This window comes from Saimiri boliviensis, chromosome 9 (genome assembly GCF_048565385.1).
Source record: "Saimiri boliviensis isolate mSaiBol1 chromosome 9, mSaiBol1.pri, whole genome shotgun sequence".
In the NCBI taxonomy this organism is placed as follows: domain Eukaryota; kingdom Metazoa; phylum Chordata; class Mammalia; order Primates; family Cebidae; genus Saimiri; species Saimiri boliviensis.
This window is the reverse complement of record NC_133457.1, coordinates 15253238-15273262: the sequence shown is the minus strand read 5'-3', so window position 1 is coordinate 15273262 and position 20025 is coordinate 15253238. Positions and strand designations below refer to the sequence as shown.

General features: G+C 39.3%; 1 protein-coding gene across 9 annotated transcripts in view; it reads right to left on the bottom strand.

Annotated features, from left to right (window-relative positions):
- The window catches only part of MED12L (mediator complex subunit 12L), a 361238-nt gene that overhangs the window by 244249 nt on the left and 96964 nt on the right, over nucleotides 1-20025 (bottom strand). For 6 of the 9 annotated variants that reach the window (XR_012519124.1, XM_074405495.1, XM_074405491.1 and 3 more), the window contains 5 exons: nucleotides 10376-10507; nucleotides 7120-7246; nucleotides 4622-4836; nucleotides 2891-2995; nucleotides 1878-2054 (listed from right to left, as the gene is read on the bottom strand). Coding sequence is in view for 8 of the 9 variants with exons in the window: in XM_074405495.1 (XP_074261596.1) it covers nucleotides 1878-2054; nucleotides 2891-2995; nucleotides 4622-4836; nucleotides 7120-7246; nucleotides 10376-10507 (756 nt within the window). In the remaining variant the exon portion in view is untranslated. The remainder of the gene's footprint in view (nucleotides 1-1877; nucleotides 2055-2890; nucleotides 2996-4621; nucleotides 4837-7119; nucleotides 7247-10375; nucleotides 10508-20025) is intronic. The other 3 variants (XM_039480199.2, XM_074405496.1, XM_074405497.1) reach the window with 1 other exon arrangement.

Sequence of the window (20025 nt, the reverse complement as noted above, 5' to 3'; positions counted from 1 at the left end):
ATTAGAGAAATGCAAATCAAAATCGCATTGAGATATGATCTCAAGCCAATTAGAATGGTGATCATTAAAAAATCTGGAGACAATAGATGCTGGAGAGGATGTGGATAAATAGGAACAGTTTTACACTGTTGATGGGAGTGTAAACTAGTGCAACCATTGTGGAAGTCAGTGTGGCGATTCCTGAAGGATCTAGAAATAGAAATCCCATTTGGCCCAGCAATCCCATTACTGGGTATATATCCAAAGGATTATAAATCATTCTGTTATAAAGACACATGCACATGTGTGTTCACTGCGGCACTGTTTACAATAGCAAAGACGTGGAACCAACTCAAATGCCCATCAATGACAGACTGGACAAGCAAAATGTGGCATATATATACCATGGAATACTATGCAGCCATAAAAAACAATGAGTTCGTGTCCTTTGTAGGGACATGGATGAATCTGGAAATCATCATTCTCAGCAAACTGACACAAGAACAGAAAATCAAACACCATATGTTCTCACTCATAGGTGGGTGCTGAACAATGAGAACACATGGACACAGGGAGGGAGCATCACACAATGGGGGCCATTAGGGGGATAGAGGAGGGGCAACATGGGGTGGGGAGGTTGGGGAGGGATAACATGGGGAGAAATGTCAGATATAGGTGATGGGGGGGATGGAAGCAGCAAACCACATTGCCACGCATGTACCTATGCAACAATCTTGCATGATCTGCACATATACCCCAGAACCTAAGGTACAATTTAAAAAAAAAAAAAAATGCCTAGAAAATAAAAATCCAGAAAAAAAACTAGTGAATCCAAGAATAAACTTTTTTTTCAAATTTTGGCCGAATTTTTATTTCTAATATTAAGAAACCAATTTTGTTACCCTTCAGAATAAAGCATATCACTCTGCTAAGACTCAAGCAGTAAATTTTCTGCCAAGAATTTCATATTTGTTATTCAATTCTTAAAATTGAAACAGTTCAAAGCCGAGCCTATCTAGTAAATAACCTCTGTGAAGTCTTACCCAATTTTTAAAGTAAAATGCTCTTGTTCTCTCCAATACTCATTCTTTGAGAGTGGAAGGGGCCCAGAAATGTCAACTGACTCATCTTCCAGCGGAAATTTGAGTTTCTACTCAATTATACACATATTTGAGTGCTTGCCATTTGATGTTTGTCTCCCATTTTTCTTATGCCTCAAAATTCTTACTGACTGGAACTACCTACCATAATACAGTGCCCATAAAAGCTACTAAGCAAATTTACTTTCAAATTAAAGAAAGCATATTTAGGCTGGGCAGAGTGGCTCACACCTGTAATCCCAGCACTTTGGGAGGCCGAGGCAGGCAGATCACGTAAGGTCAGGAGTTCAAGACCAGCCTGTCCAACATGGTGAAATCTCGTCTCTATTAAAATTACAAAAAATTAGCTGGACATGGTGGCAGGCTCCTGTAATCCCAGCTACTAGGTAGGCTGAGGGAGGAGAATCGCTTGAACCCAGGAGGGAGAGGTTGCAGTGAGCCGAGATCACGGCACTGCACTCCAGCTTTGGCAACAAGAGGTACAGTCCACCTCAAAAAAATAATAAAGAAAAACAAAACACATTTAGACATCACCTGCAGTGACTCAAATGCTCTTCAATAAAAGGATACTAATATAGAAAATTTCATTTTCTAAAACTAATTAGCCACTGATATCACTACAAATTTGAACTACATCAGTGTATAAGCGTTAAGACCAGAATCAGAACAGAGGCAGGAGCAAAAGCAAAAACTCATCTGCTATAAATATGTATTAGTCAAGAAGATAGTTGAATAATCTGACACTCAACTGTTATTGATCTTATATCACGGTGTGGACTAATTGAAGCAATGACTTACCAGAGGTATAGGAAAATGTGTTGCATACTGTAAGTGGCGAAGGAGGTCGTAATTAGACGGAAAAATTAATTCCCTTGGTTTTTCTCTCTTCACCAACTTCTCACAATTAACCGACATTCTTCTGCCCAAGGAAGTGTTGGCATTCTCACAGGACTCTCCAGGCATAGGAGAAAAAATCTAAGTCATGTAAAACAAATGTTGGAGATTGTAAATGAAAGTAAGCAAAACCAAACCACAGTGCTCTACATACCAAAACACAGACATCAGACACTTATATACATTTTCCTACTTAAACATTGAGCAAAAAAATGAAGAAATTGTGTTAATTTCCACAAAATTCATATTCAGATCAGTACGAATATGTGAACATGACCCTCTATTTTGTAGATGAGAACATGACAACCATACACGTAAGAAATATGTCTACACTACCCTGGAAAGCTAAAGATAAAAGCAGAGTTATGGGTAAGTGTTTTCCTCATAGGACAACATTTCCTATAGAAACATATACGTAATAATAAACTAGTAAGACTAATGAATAATAGACATAAATGTTTCAGTCTGTACTCCAAAAAATATTTTTTAAAGTTATATATTATGATTCACAAGGAAGAACACATTATAACTATACTGAAATAAAATAGAGGAATGTACAATAAGCCTAGAGTCACAAAAGCTATTATATAGAAGCTGAAGACATACATAGCAAATCAACATGGACTGTCATGGTGAAACTACATTCACGCATTACTGAGATGATGATGATCCCAAAATGAATAAGAGAGTCAGACAGCCAATTAGGAGGGCAGGAGTATTATAATTTAGGGTAGGCCATGCAACCAAAACTGAGGATGACCCAACTGTGTGAGATGACAATTGTACCAAAGGAGGAATATGGCAAGATTACACATCACAAATGCACAAGTCATTCTGAGAAACAGAAGGATGGAGACAGGCTGGGATGGGAGCGGGTTAATTCTTAATTGTTAATAAGAATCGAAGGTTGAACCTACTGGAAATTCCGAACCAAAGTCAGTTTTAAAGTCACTCTTGTCTACTTCATCAAAAATGTTAGTGGTTCCTGAGTCAATGCCCATATGCGCCATAATACTCTGTTCCTGATAATTGCCAGAGAAAGAAAGTAACATTGTGAGTTTCGGAGTTCATCAAGAAACTGAAGCTAAAACCTGACAGTGGTATTTTTAACCATCTCTGTCTTTTGCTCCCCATACTGTTTTCTTCTCCGCAAACTGAAGGAAGCTTTAAGAAATGCCTTGCTTTGAACAGTCACATTCTTTTTCCTCATGATGAGAAAAATTAACTTCTGTGATATTTTAAGAGAAGAGCACACGAGCATCCTGATTAAAAACAAAGCATCCACAATTTCTTCATTGGACTATTTCCCATCACATACTAACCAACTCTTCTTATTAAGAAAAATGTAAGACTATATCTGAGATATAAGATACCTAACTATCTATAAAATAGGAAAGAAAAAGCAGGAGGATAAAAACATGTAAATAGGTAAAGAAACTTCAGTTTTTAGCCTTGTAATTTCTACTGTCAATAAATTAAGAAAAGCATTTATATAAAAAACATTTTTAACCCTACACCATTTTTAAAACAAACCGTAACAGTATGAACTATGAATCCATGCTTGCAATTCTACTATCAGGTTTTTAATTACAAGTATAGCTACTGCTTTAAAACATAATGGTATATTGCCTAAACTGTCAGGTTTTTGTTTTGTTTTGTTTTGTTTTGTTTCTGAGACAAGAGTTTGGCTCTTGTTGCCCAGGCTGGAGTGCAATGAGGCAATCTTGGCTCACCGCAACTTCCACCTCCCGGGTTCATGCGATTCTCCTGCCTCAGCTTCCCAAGTAGCTGGGATTACAGGCATGCCCCGCCATGCCTAGCTAATTTTGTATTTTTAGTAGAGATGAGGTTTCTCCATGTTGGTCAGGATGGTCTCAAACTCTGGATCTAAGGTGATCCACCCACCTTGGCCTCCCAAAGTCCTGGGATTACAGGTGTGAGCCACCAAGCCTGACCTAAACTTGTCAGTTTTTAAGTAATCACCACAAGTTCTCGTCATTTTCTACAATTTCCCATCACCACCTCCATCTTTTTTGTCTTGAAAATTTCAGTAAGTATCTGGAATAATATCCAAAATATCAGAATTTGGCAGAAAATTATACAGTCACACTCGTAGCATAAAATAATTGGTTGAAAACAACACTTCATAACATTTGAGAAATAGAGACTAAATTTTTAATTAACTGAAATGAAAATATGATGTGTTATGACTAACACAGAATTTCCCATTATGTATGAAAGAGTGATAAAAGTAATGAATGATAAACTAGGGAAAAGACGATTCTTAGAATGAAAACTCAGCTGACAAAGGTCAAAACAAGTCCAGTTTTGAGATGGAATGTTAAAGAAAAACTAGAAATTAGAAACATTTAGAACTGAAAGCATGTAATTCCAATCCTATGAAAAATGTTATGGCCTGTCAAATATTTTCATCACAGTTGTATAGTATCCAAAGGGAAATTCTGTAAGACATGATAAGCTATAGTGTAAATGTCTTTCCCACTTGAAAAGCAGAGATAAATCATCTCTGGAGCAAAAGAATGCCCAAAAAAACCCATCACTCTTCTACCACTACATAACCTATCTGAACGTGGTTCCCACCAGAGGCTAGTTTCTGTGGGAATGAGGCACTGTATCCAGGGCCATACCTCCATTTTCACGTCATGGTCCTTGGAATAGTGTTCATCTACATTTTCCCCTGCTGGTGACCGTGGTCGGGTCGAGGCAGTGACTGACAAATCTCCTCGAGATATGAGGGTACACATGTATGCATCATGGGAGAAGACATCATGGCGGATGAACTCGCAGAAGAGCAGCACCAGGTTCACAAATTCCACCTTTTCACATTCACTGTTTGGGTCCGCTATAGAGAAACAAATTCAATCAAGAATTCCTTGACCGAGTGGTAGAAAAAACCTAATTACTAAGGCTTAATATGTTCATTACTTTTCACAATCAATCTTTCAAAAAAAAGATATATTGGAAGATTTACTGAGGCACTAGCATTTTGGGCAGAACTGACAGGCAGGTTTTGACTGTCCCACTGTAACTGAAAAATATCCAGTATGGTGAACACGATTACAAGTTTAAAGACAGTAGTCCTTGGCTGGATGCGGTGGCTCACGCCTGTAATCCCAGCACTTTGGGAGGCCGAGGCAGGTGGATCATGAGATCAAGAGATCAAGACCATCCTGGCCAACATGGTGAAACTCCATCTCAACTAAAAATACAAAAATTAGCTGGGCATGGTGGCACGTGCCTGTAATCCCAGCTACTCGGGAGGCTGAGGCAGGAGAATTGCTTGAACCCAGGAGGCGGAGGTTGCAGTGAGCCAAGATCGAGCCACTGCACTCCTGTCTGGCGCCTGGTGACGGAGTGAGACTCTGTCTCAAAACAAACAAACAAACAAAAAAAAGATAGTAGTCCTTAGTAGCCATTCAAGTACTAACATAAACAAGCAAAATTTCAGGATCAGAAAAAAAGACAGTAGGACTAGACTGCTGTCCTCTGTTTTACTAATAAAACAGAGTTTTACTAACAGTTCATGACTACTTTTTCTAGCTTGAGTGTGTCTGTGCAGTTGTGGGAACATGGGTGAACATTTTCAAAGGAGATTTTACAACAGAATCACAATTTAAATGGTGTTTGAAACAAATGTAAGCAGGATCCACTGAAAAGAAAAAGAAACAACTCAATAAAAAGGACACAAAGATGGAGCTCTGCAGAGTTTTATTCATAACTATCCTATTTAACTCATATTACGACTTTCAATATTGTCACTGCACTCTGAAGTTTTGTGTCTCTACTTTTGAGGTAAGATTCAAAATTTTTAAGACTAACCTGCAAAGTTCAATCCTTGGTACCATCACATATCACAAAACACCAATAGGAGACACATTTGCCCAAGGAACATTAAAGCTCAGTTTCCTAAACCTTGAACCTAAATGTTTCCTCTTGCTCACTACCAAACTCAGTGAGAAGCAGCCTCTCTCAGAAAACAGATTACCTTTTTCTCACAGACAGTAAATGAGATGAACTAGCAAAGGCACAGGAGGAAGGAGTTTTTCCTAAAGAGAAAACAAGAATGGGAAAGAAAGGAGAAGCAAAGGGCAAATGTTGTCTCCCCCAGGAGGCAAGGTAAGTTAAAACTGCTAAACTTCATGTCTGACAATCGATTTTCTGCTATCAGGGATTTCTTCTGTCCTTTCACGTTTCTTTGAAGTCCTTTCTTCTCCATGAATTACTCCTCCCTATATTCCAACCACTAGATTAGCTCCAGTGGCTGCTCTCCTTCCAGCCTAGAAGCCACCAAATAACTGAGAAAGCCCCTTGTCTCAAAGAAACTCACCGGCAAACTCAACCCGAAATGAGGCCCCTCCTCAGAGGACTCAGAAGATTACTGTTTCTTGTTGCTTTACCTCTTTCTTTAGAAGTCTCCCTCCTCCCCAACCTTTTTCTCCCCTTTCTATTGCTTTTTACCTTTTGCCATTTTTCTGTTGTCTATCGTAAGATTCTCCCTGCTGCATTTTGTCATAGGAAAATCTCAGAATAATATTAAGCCTACAGTGAGCTATAATACCTAGCTCAGACAGTATTTCAAAAGTGTTCACCCACAGTCTGAACCCACGGGGTGGCTGTTTATTCCAGAAACCCTCAACTCTTCACTAAAAAGGCAGAAAAAGAGCTGAGATGACATAAACATCCCAGAGAATGTAATGAAGCAGCCAGTCATCTATAAATTACCTCCTTGTACCATGTCTCTGCCTATAGAGTACTGTTGCTTCCTTCCCCCCCCACCTCCATGTTTAAGAGCAAAAACCAGAAAATAAGAAATTTAGAAAACTCCTAATAAAGAGAAAATTCCAAATCACAATCAATATACAGACAAATGTCACAGGACCTTACTTCCTTACATGAAAGAGGTGACTTTTAAAAATTATTTTAAGTCTTTGAAGCTTGATCAATTTTTAAATTGCCTAAAAGTCTCCATTAAAAAACATGTCACAAAATTGTGCTCAGTAAAACATATATTCAGTGCCAAGAGTGTTAAATAAGACACAAATTTTTTAAAATGGAATCAGCTTCAAAAAAGAAAACGATCAATCCCTTATTTAAGACCTATGGGCAAAGAGCTTTCCCTACTTACACAAAGAGGGGGCCTGTGTATCTAAAAACCTTAGCAGCACATTCTGGAAAACAGGCAAACTGGATCCAGCAAGAGACGATGAAGAAATAGACTCCTTCTCATCTAAGACTTCAGATTCACCACATCTCTGCAGATTAAAAATAAATAAGCAAAGTTAATTACGGAAGGTAAGTATAGTCATAATGGATCATGAATTTGTTAATTTTTTAAATCAACATTTAACTGCCCAGATAAAACATGTAAAATTAACTGACATGTCTGTACTTATTTAAGGACCATGCATCACAGGTGAAATCAAATTTCTAAAAGTTAGAAGCAACTTCCCCAGAACAATTGAAATGATTTCAAAAACCACCCATGAAAAACATTATTCATGTGACTTATAAACTCTGCACATTATCGTCTGAGTGTCCAGTAAATATATTATAGTACAACAAACTATTCATTAGCCCTATGCAAAATTGCTAAATATAATTTGATCATCTTCATTTTTAAATAGTTCATGTTTAACTGTATCTTCCCTGAAAAATATTGGGGGATATATTATTGATTTTTTTTTTTTTTTGGTCAGGAGGGTTTATTTATTAGTATGTTTGGAGAAACATGGTATCAACAGAGAATGCTAACATAATTCCCCTAATAACATTCTTTCACTTATTCATCACACTCCACCAATAAGATCACTCAGAACCTCTATGAATGTCCACAGTTGATGAAACATGGAAGTTACCTAACTTCTATTTTCTTTTTTTTTTTTTCTTTTGAGACTGAGTTTTCGCTGTTGTTACCCAGGCTGGAGTGCAATGGCGTGATCTCGGCTCACCACAACCTCCGCCTCCTGGGTTCAGGCAATTCTCCTGCCTCAGCCTCCTGAGTAGCTGGGATTACAGGCACGCGCCACCATGCCCAGCTAACTTTTTGTATTTTTAGTAGAGACGCGGTTTCACCATGTTGACCAGGATGGTCTCGATCTCCTGACCTCGTGATCCACCCGCCTCAGCCTGCCAAAGTGCTGGGATTACAGGCTTGAGCCACCACGCCTGGCCTTAACTTCTATTTTCTACGGAAGTTATTTAACTTCTATTTTCTACAGAAGTTGTTTACTTCTATTTTCCTAAAAAGAACCTTGTTTTCTATTCTTTGTTGTATTCCTTTGCTTATTCCCATTTTGTTACTCTTTAATATCAAGATATTCATTATATTAAAATATCATATTAAGATATTTCTCCAATCTATTATCTCTTTGTGAAAGTCAAAAAGATAGTGATGTTTAACAAAAAGTTAATTATCTTAAATACCTCTGAGAGAATACATTTTTAGATATAGACAGATTTAGGCTATTAAAATTACAAGGTAATCTATATGTGAACCTCTTCTGAAAGTGAAATGTGTATGTTTGCCTGTTCTGGAATAAAGGCAAGAGAAAAGTGGTGTAAAAAAAAAAAAAAAACGCAATACGGAAGGAGCGGTGAAATATTTGAGAAATTCCATGTTAGCTACTGAAGTTTATGGATTGCAATTCACCATAGAATAGTCCAACTATTTATAATACACGGAAGAAAAGCAATGAAAGGCTTCTCCTAATTTGCCCACTATGCAATGGGCCATTTAGTTTACACCTTACATCAATATCTTCAAGCCCCAGTTTCAGTTATCTCTCATTTTTGGTAAATACAACTTTACTAACGGGAAGAGAAAAATGTCTTTAAAATGTTCTTCCTAATTCATTTTACTTCCTATTTCACTTTCACAAGAAGGAGATGTATTATCAGCAACACGGAGAGCCAGCTAAGGCTCATCCAGTCATGCAACAAACACCTTCTGAGCATCTACTACGCAATGAGCACTATTCTGTGCCAAGGACACACACGGAACAAGAAGATGAGTGAGCTTTCTGCTGTCCAGCTCACCTTCTAGAGGGGGAAGGTATTAAATAATCAGCAGATTAACTAGATGAATGTACAAGGAAAGTAAAACAGTCAGGTGAGAAAGAGTGCCTGAGGGATAGAACGCTATTAACTTTGATCACGTGGTGACAGAAGACCCTCCCGAGATGACACATGTTGAGCTGGGAATGCTGGAAAGGAAGCGACACTTCTTGAAATGGGAATGCCAGGAAGAAGCTGGCCATGCGGAGACTGGGGAACAAAGTCTGCCGTCCAAAAGGAGCAACAAGGGCACAGGCCTCAAGGTTGCAGTGTGTTTTGTGTATGGAAGGGATAGAAGTACCAAGGTGACTGGAACTGTGACCTTGGGGAGAAGAGCACAAGATGAGGTGGAAAAGGCAGGCTGGCAGCTCAGGAGATGCTGCAAAGGCCACAGTCAGGAGCCACAGAGAGTATCAGCAAGGGGACAATGTGATCCATTTACATTTTGAAAAGATCAGCAGCTGCTGTGTAGAGGAAGCAGAGAAATTAGGTTAAGATGCCTCAAAGTTGCCAGGTGAGAGATGACAAGGACCTGGTCGGATGACATACATACATTCCCTGTAGCCATCCCTACTAACATTCGCAGGCAGAAAAGAAGGCCTGCTAAGAAAAGTTCCCTCAGCAAAAGCTAATGTTGACAAAGTCAGTTTTGCTTTTTCCCTTATAATTTACTTCCAAGCCTTTAACTGATCTCTCTGGGGCCAGAACATAATCTCAAAAGCAATACAAATTGGTATTTATAATCTCATAATCATAACTGCCTCATGAAAATATATCCAAATCCACCAAAATATTATGTAGTTGTAAATTTCATAAAAGTTGGTGTATCTTATACACATTTGCACATGTATATGTGTATGCGTATTTCAACTTAGTAAAGAAATTTCTTTGTTCTATGTCAAATGCTAAAATTTTATTATTTTATCCTTTAAATTTATTTACTTTTTTAGAGACAGAGTCTCACTCTATCACCCAGGCTAGAGTGCAGTGGCAACATCATAGCTCACTATAGCCTCAAACTCCTGGGCCCAAGAGATTCTCCTGCCTTCTCCTCCCAAAGCACTGGGAGTACAAAAGGTGTAAGTCATTGTGCCCAGCCTAAAGTTTTATTTCAAAAGATACCAGTTTTACATTAGTCCAGAACATAAATGGCCACATCAATTTAGAGAGATTCCACTACGGGAATCTTCCTCATGTAAATTTTTACATCATTCCTCTTCTCCTCAAGAAGAAAAGAGTAGCATAAGGAGGGTAACAGAAAATTATCTTCCCCAAAAGAATATTTTTACATTAGGGCATTCAACAAGCAGAAGGAAAACGGAACCTACCTCTGCCTCAATTTCTGCTTGCCTCTTCTCCAGGAGTTTTGCCACAGCCATGGCCCTGTGCTTGCCAGACCGTTTGCAGCTCACGGCCCATTCACATAACAGCGTCACCACAGCTTCATCGTTGGGCGCAACCTAATGACCAACAGAAAGGGGTACCAGCCACATCAAAGTAAACATTCACCTAGCAAGAGTCAGGAAGCAAGCAAGGGAATATCTAACGCTTTAAAGCTTTTTATTATAGTAGCTTTTAGAAAGTTCTTCCAAATCATTTTTAATTGAAATACAAAGAATAAAACTTATTTAAGAAATCACTTATGCTGAATCTGTGACAGTTCCAAAAGAATTAGGGCTTCCCTGTAGATCCCTTCACTTACCCAGGGACATAGCCTAGCCCTATCGACTCTCTAGAACTCAAATTTGAAAACCAAACGGTAAGGGAAAAGACAATCACTGACTGCCAAGAACAGCTGTCACAAAGTCAAAGTACATCACTCTACTGTTGGCACCCTCAGGCCCCCACTCACTCACTGCCTCATTCAATACGTATATTTTTTTTTTTTGAGGTGAAGTCTCACTCCGTCACCCAGGCTGGAGTGCAGTAGTGCGATCTTGGCTCACTGCAACCTCCACCTCCCAGGTTCAAGAGATTCTCCTGCCTCAGCCTCCCAAGTAGCTGGGACTACATGTGTGCGCCACCATGCCAGGCTAATTTTTTATATTTTTGAATATTTAGATGGGCTTTCACCATGTTAGCCAGGATGGTCTTGATCTCCTGATCTCGTGATCCACCAGCCCTGGCCTCCCAAAGTGCTGCTACAAGCGTGAGCCACTGCACCTGGCCACAATACTGTATGTAATTCTAGCAAGCCAGGTTATCCAGTGACCCACTCCAATACAAAATTTGAAGGAACAAACCAGAGGGTAGGCTGGAATGCTGGTATAAGACCCATCCCATGGAAATAACAAACACAAAAAGTGACAGCCCAGCACCAAAATGAACCAACAATTAAGAGCAAACACAGTCAACAAAGGACAGCAGCCCGGGGAGGGGGTCTAGGTATGGTTCAGCATGGTCACCAGAACTGTCAGCCACAGTTGCCATGGCCTAGAAATGGCCACCAGTGACTGAGGATGACAGGATGTTGGGGGCCCAAGTGACATGAATCGCAGGATGGCAGTGTGGGGAGTCGTGAGCCGAGAGATGGTACTTTTGTGTGATCTGTCCTTTCCTTTCAGAGGATCTACACCGACCAATAAGACATTGACTACAAGCTTTTAATATGTGACGATGGGTATAAACATTATGCCAGAAAAACGAGGTAACTGCAGCATTAGCACTATAGGCTATGTGAAAAGTTAGTATTTTAGAATCCATAAACTCAATTAAGATTACGATATGGCTATGAGCACACTCCACAGAAGAACATACATACATAAACGCATGAATTTAGCACAACATTTTGGAAGGTTTGTGCAGTCTGAAAAGCCATCCAAGAATTCCAGATCAGCTTTAGATACTAGCAAAGTAAATATCCCGGATCCGCTTTAGATCTAAACTAGCAAACAATTCAGATCATGAAAATCAGTTTACTCCAAGATTTTTACTCATCATACCCTAAATGTTGTCATTTAAACATATGCAGACTCAAACCAAAGAAATGAGTTACCTGAGGCAGATACCTCAAAGGGAGCTCTGTTTTTCTAATTTAAAACAAGAAAAGTAACTCAATTTAAAGAAATGTTTGAACACAACATTTCAAAAAGAAATTAACTGAGAGGATTTTCTGCCCAGATTCACTCTAACCTACGCAAAGGTAAAAATACAAAAGTCAATCCAGTGAAGGACCACGTTTATATGTTTAGAACATTAAAGTTAACAAAAAGAGTTACCCTAAAAATGCTTTCAGTTTTTATTAATCTAAGCTATAATATGCATCATATTCACATTTATAAAGACTTTTTTCTCCTGCATCTTCAAAACTAAAATGTGCCACAACAAAAGAAACAGGTGATTTCCAAATTTAAAAATTTATTTTCCCAGTAAAAATTTTATGTGAGTTAGTGGAATTAGTGAGACATATACAGGAAATGCATGTAATCAGTAATGCCTCAACTAGGTGGGAGAACAGATTTCTTCAGATCTATTGGATGAACTACAACAAAAGAGAAGTCAAAACAAATCACATTACCACATCCCCTTTATAAACCAAAGCAACAGCCAGTGTGCCCACATCATCTCTGAGGAAATAGAAACACAAACTCATCACACTTGACACTCTGAAGAACAACAAACCGAGCGCAGTGTACACACAGCATACACAATTCTGAAAAGGCAGGCAAAAGACAAATCCGATCTGGGTACCCGTAACGTGCATGAGTGTTAGGTGCTGTTAGGGATAGGAAGGCACATTTTCTTGCTCAAGAAACTTACACTCCTCAAGAGTTAAGAACCAAACAGCAAACACAGAGCAGAATAAGAGGCCCTACACACTGCACATCCACAGGGAATCCAGGGAAGATTTTATGAGAGATGTGGTCTTGAACCTTCGTATAGTTACACTGTTAACCATGGTTTTATCCAGAGACAGGATTACAGAGGATTTTTATTTTCTCTTTTTATCATGCAAAAGAAAATCACTGTTTCTATTTTGGAAAAAAAAAAAAAAAAGTAAATGGGCCTTGGAGGAAAAATATAAGATGTTTGATAAATAGAAAAAATATAAAGGACAGAAAAGCCCTATCTAGACATAGTGGAAATCAAATAGTCTCCTGCAGCCTTGGGGTATAACCTCCACTTACATGACTATGTGCCTGGCATTGTGTTCTGCCTTATTTATATATATATATATATATGATCTCATTTCATCCTTACAGAAATTTGAAGGTAGCTATTCCAACTGAGATGAGAGTCAAAACTAAACCCATGCCTCCAGCCCCAAACTCACCCCTAAGCTACTAAAACCCATCGGCTTCCTGGGCACCTCCACCTGCTGACCATGATCACCTGACACTGATCCCAAACTAAGCTCAACCTACCCCTCAAATACATTTCTTGTCCTGTGTACTTTCTCTTAGAAAATGGCATCACCATTCAAGCCAGAAAGCTAAGAGTCCTTGTCTCTCCCCAGCCACATCCAGCTATACTCCATTTTGAGCCCCTCAGACACACTAAGCCCACCTGCATCTCGGGCCTCAGTGCTGGCAGCCCCTTCCCTCCAGTGAGTTCCTTATTCTGGAGTTTCACAAAGCAGCCCCTTCTCTCACTAAGATCTTGAGGATTCAGGCTGACCAGAGGCTCCCTGGCCACCCTTGCAAACACCATGCTATTTCATTGGCTTAGCGGTGAATGTCATTATCCGAAATTGTTTTCTTCACTTATTTATGATTTTACTGTCTGTATTCCCTCACTAGTAAACAAGGATTTTAGGTGGCAGCACCATGAATAAAGCTACTCAACAGGCCCACTTACAGAAATCCTATGAAAGACAAAAAAAATCTCATTCTAATTTAAGGCAAATATGGGGTTAATCTTATGGCATAAATCCAACAGCAGTCAAAACAAATTTTAAAAAGTAAAATAAAGAAGCACTATTGTAATGTCTAGAGTATTCACAGTCATTTTCAATCAGCTTGCTCTAATCTCTAAATTATGCTCCTAGAGATTCAAAGGATATATACAGAGACATTTTCTCTCTTCTAATTCATATAATCTTTACTCCTTTAGGTATCTTGTCATTTCAAGCAATTTTAACTTACCTCATTTTTTTAAAAAATCATGTCGCTAAATTAAAATGTTCTTTTTACATTTTCATGTCCTTACTCCATTGAGTTATTATTACAAGGTCACAATGCCACATAAAACAAGCAAAATTATTCCTTTAAAACTGCTAGAAATGGTTATTACAAATGACAGGCCAGGCATGGTGGCTCACAGCACTTTGGGAGGCAGAGGTGGGCAGATCACCTGAGGTTAGGAGTTCAAGACCAGACTGACCAACATGGTGAAACCCTGTCTCTACTAAAAATACAAAAATTAGTCAGGTATGGTGGCACATGTCTGTAGTCCCAGCCACTCAGGAGGCTGAGGCAGGACAATCACTTGAATCTAGGAGGTGGAGGTTGCAGTGAGCTGAGATGGTGCCACTGCACTCCAACCTGGGCAACAGAGCGAGACTCCATCTTAAGAAAAAAAAAAAAAAAGAAATGACAGTGAGCTGAGTCGGGTACAGTGGCATGCACCTATAGTCCTAGCCACTGGGGAAGCTAGAGGCTAGCCTGGGCAACACAGTCAGACCCTGTGTCTTAAGAAAACAAAATGAAAACAAAGGAACAAATGGCAATGATTTCTACATTTATATAAAAGCACTAATGACAAGCTGAAATTACAACTCCCAATTTTTATTTTTAAAGAATATATGCTTGAGATAAAATACCCATTAATGTGACTTTTATTTTACTTAAACTTTTGCATAAATTCCAAATTTTGAATGAACATATATTTTTAATACCAAAGAAATCAAATACGTATTTTAAGAATATCTATGACATAATATCCTTAGATACTGATTCAGAATACTAAATAAGCCTAGGATTTTGACAGATCTCCAAATGACTTTTTTAAAAAATTACCAGCAAACTTAACCACCGAGAAAATAGAAGTTTTTGTTTTTAATCTTTTAAAAGTAGAATCACCTAAGAATTTAAAATTATTTAGAAAGAATTTAAAATCATTTTATAACTTAAAATCATAAAAAAGAAGTTGAAAAGAAAACAATTTACTAGAGAAATTGGTTGACTCTTTGGAAGAATAGGGTAGTTGCTTACATGTTAAATAATGTAGTGAAACAAAGCGAACATTGTGTAACTATGTGTATACTGTGCACTGCAGAAAATTAAATTTACAAAACGTCCACTGAAATTCCAAATGTGTGCAGAAGACTTTGAGTCCTTGATAATTTCCTAAAATAGATTAATAAACAATTAATATGGAAAGGTACATTTGTCTTTCAATGATTTGACTCACCCAATTTAAGTAACGGAAGTGTCTTCACCTAGAGATTCATAGAAAAGAACACATAAAGAAAAGGGTTCTTTCGAACACATCCAGATGTCACCACTGGGGCTTGGGGTAATGCACTAGAAAACAAGTTCCAAGAGGGAGTCAATTCAATTCCAAAGGTACCCATCAAGTGCTTTCTTTTTAAGTAACCATAATATGGTGGGCACTGAGGAAACAAAAATTTTAAATATCTTGTCCCTATCCTCAAAACGCTTACCTTCTAGAAAGAAAAGTATAAAAGACAAGTAATCGTAAGGTTATAAGACATTTCAATAGACGGAGGGAGGGAGAGAGGGAGGGGAGGAAGGGAGAGAGGGAGGGGAGGGGGAGAGAGGGAGGGGAGGTGGGGGAGGGAGAGAGGGGAGGGAGAGAGGGGAGGGAGAGAGGAGGGGGGAAGGGGGAGGGGGAAGGGAAGAGGGAAGGGGGAGGGGGGAGGGAGGGGGAGGAAGGGAGGAAGGGAGGGGGGGAGGAAGGAAGGAAGGAAGGAAGGAAGGAAGGAAGGAAGGACGGACGGACGGACGGACGGACGGATGGACAGAAGATCAGAAGGAAGGAAGGTTGGAAGGGAGGTCAATACCTTCAGTATCTCCCGAGAAGTGAGCAGACATCTGTCCCAACTTACTGACATCTCAGATGAGATCTCAACCTGAAGAAAATTCTGTGGGCTACCTGCTGTAGGTATAGTCTCAATTTCTGACTTGTAGAAATTAAGTGAATTAAGAAAACAGAAATTAAAACCTTGAGGAAAATGCTGAAAAGATTGAGCTTTTTAAAATATAAAATTTCAGCACACAAATTTTCTTTTATCAATTATGCCTATAAAAAGTTATTAATTTCAAAATCTATATTTAACCAATGTTTTCCAATACTAGCTAGATACCAAGAGTACAATGTCCACTATTTCTTAAATATCATAAAATCTGCCAAGTGATGCCATCCTTTCCTTAAGATATTAGATATTAGAGTGGTGGGAATAAAGAAATAGGTTGCACACCTACTTTAAAAGAAATAATAAGACATTATCAAAGAAGTTTTACAATAACTTACACTAACTTCTCAGAATGTCTTCAGCAATGGAACTATGGAATTTTTGGTTTGTTTTTATTTCCAGTTTTTCTGCAGGCAAATGGGCCATATTTCAATGTCTGATTAAAGATATATAAATAGGAAGGGCAGATGGGAGAGGCTTCCAGTGGAACACAGGAAAGGGGAGGTCAATGGTGCACGGCCAGCAGGAAATCCCAAGTCCTACCCAAGAGGGGTCGTTCTCAGCCCTCGCACAGTGTCTTTCACCAGTCTTTCCTTCTTCCAAGAGCAGCACCCCTACTGCTTCTGGCGTACTGCTCCATCCCTTTCTAGGGGTAATGATAGTACCCCATCCTCTCAGCTTTATTTTTATAGTCTGCATTTGTAACTGTGAGAGGCAGTGACAATTTCAGGCAATTCTTTGGACATAAGAAAAAAAAATCACTCCACCAGATACTCATTAAGTGCAGTGTCCTGTGCTCAATTCTGTAAAGCATTTCAGATGACAAAGGAGAACAGCCCTGACCAAATAAAGTATATGTTCCTTTTTTGATTAAACCCCCACCCCTTTATTTTTTTTTTGGTCTCACTCCGTTGCCCAGGCTGTATGCAGTGGTGCAATCTCAGCTCACTGCAACCTCTGCCTCCTAGGTTCAAACAATTCTCCTGCCTCAGTCTCCCAAGTAGCTGGAATTATAGGTGGGTGCCACCTTGTCCAGCTAATTGCTATATTTTTAGCAGAGATGAGGTTTTACATGTTGGCCAGACTAGTCTCAAACTCCTGACCTTAGGTGATCTGCCCACCTCAGCCTCCCAAAGTGCTGGGATTACAGGCATGAGCCACCCCGCCCAGACAGAAACCCATGTTTTAGAACAGGTTTTCTATAGTATTTGTTGCTTATTCTAGTCATGACTAAAGTCATAGGATTTATAGCAGACCATAGCAGACACAATTAAAATAAAAAATTGAAAACTCTTAATGTTATATGTATATCTTTTCAATTGCTTCTAATGAAAATTTAATATAAAACATCTTGTTAAGTTATGGATTTAATCACTCTGAAAATCAATAATGATGATAGATTACCAAATTTACAGGTAGTAGTAATCAAGATAATTAACGTGTACTGAATGCCTACCCAATTTACAGACATTGCAATAAATGTGTTTCAGGAATTATTTCTTTTAATCTTCACAATCTATAAGCTGGTTATTATTATCCCCAGTTTACAAATAAGGAAACTTCAAGGTAGAAAGATGGCAAATAACTTATCCAAGGTCACTCAGCGAAGTAATAGAGCTCTTGCCACAATATAACTCTGGGAAACGAACCAAGCAGGTAAAGCAAAGCCTGTGTGTCAAAAGAACCTGCGTAGGTAACTCTGTCCTGCCATCTAGGGTACACAGTACACAGTGGCCTTTTGTATGAGCCCCAGGGTCTCTGGCTTCTCCTGACTCCACCTCCTCAGTGCTTACAGCCTCAGAGTATTCTACTCCCTTGTGCTGGAATATTTACTTCTAAGTAATATGCACATTTCACAATACAGCTTTGTGGCTACTAGATCTCCAGCTATTGGCTTTAAATATACATTAGGAAGGCTCAGGTACCACCCTGGAAGCACACCGCTGAGAATAACCAAAAGAAAGTACATCATTCCAAACACTACAAAGGAAGGTTGGGGTCTTCCTAGGGCAGTAACAGGCAGCTTTTCATATTGGCACTCTCTAATGAATAGTAAGAAGCTGAACAACATAAGTGTGCCTTCCTAGCTTTAAGTAACAGGTGAATCATATATTTTTATATATGATTAAATACATAAACAAGAGGGGCCGGGCAGGGTGGCTTATACCTGTAATCCCAGCATTTTGGGAGGCCAAGGGAGACAGATCACAAGGTCAGGAGATTGAGATCATCCTGACCAATACGGTGAAACCACATCTCTACTAAAATGAAAAAAAAAAAAAAACTAGCCGGTTGTGGTGGCACACACCTGTAATCCCAGCTACCTGGGGGGCTGAGGCAGGGGACTCACTTGAACCCAAGAGGAAGAGGTTGCAGTGTGCCGAGATCGCGCCACTGCACTCCAGCCTGGTGACAGAGAGAGACTATGTCACACACACACACACACACACACACACACACACACACACAAAAGAACAAGAGGTAGGCTGAATGGAGGGAATAATTGAGCCCCCCCATATAAAGTTAATTAAGGTCAAAGAAAAAATAACAAACTATAGGTCTAGCCCTGGCATAAATTAAAACACATAATCATGGCAATAATAACATTAACAGTTTTAAATCTCCAACCACAGGTAGCAGCAGTAGTAATAAAAAAAATATTTACTGGCCAAGTGCAGCGGTTCACGCCTGTAATCCCAATACTTTGGTAAGCTGAGCAGCAACAATGGCTTGAGGCCAGGAGTTCACCATCAGCCTGAGCGACAAAGTGACACCCCATTTAAAAGAAAAAAAAAGCCAGGCATGGTGGTATATACCTGTAGTCCCAGCTACTCAGGAGGCTGAGATGGAGGATGGCTTGAGCCTAGAAGTTCAAGGCTACAGTGAGATATGATAGTAGGTGACAGAGTGAGACCCTGTCTCAAAAAAAAAATTATTATTATTGAGCAAGTACTGGAAATTTTATAAACATCATGTCTAATCTTAATAAACTTGAAAGCAGGTATTGCTATTCCCATTTCAAAGATAAGAAAACTGAGGTCCAGCCAGGCATGGTGGCTCATGCCTGTAATCCCAGCACTTTGGGAAGCCGAAGCAGGCGAACCTCCTGAGGTCAGAAATTCAAGACCAGCCTGGCCAACATGGTGAAACCCTGTCTCTACTAAAAATACAAAAATCAGCTAGGTGTAGTGGCATGCACCTGTAATTCCAGCTACTCACAAGGCTGAGGCAGGAGAATTGGTTGAACCTGGGAGGAGGAGGCTGCAGTGAGCCAAGATTGCACCACTGCAGTCCAGCCTGGGCAACAGAGTGAGACTCCAGCTCCAAAAAAAAAAAAAAAAAAAAAAAAATTGAGGTTTTAAAAAAGTTAAGATGGTCACAGGGACAGAGCTACAGAGCAGCATTAGGCTGTCCTAATTCCGAAGCCCTCACAATATTCTGCTACACCATGCTGCTACTTGCATCATGGGTGAATAAGATTACTTATGAAAGGAGGGTTACAGTTACATGGAAATCTCCTGAGTGGCTCGAATGGACCCCAGGATGCCTGCTGCCCAACTCACTCCAGCCAGCCATTGTCACTCCCTGTTCCAGCCCTGACTTCTGCTCCTCTAGGGACAAGGTAAACTTTTCATCTAATTGATACACAGAAAATAAAAGCACAGGAGTGAACTACCAAAGACTTTATTCTGCCTCCAGATGCTCACATAATATTATGTAGAGCACAGTCCCATTTATGCTGCCTCTAATGCATGCTAGACTCAATGTCATTTTCACGGTTTTATTTTTCGGCACCTTCCACGGTGCCTGGTGCAGAGTAGATAAGATCGATGTTTTTAAATCAAAGAATAAAAGCAATACACTGTGTTACATTAAACCAAA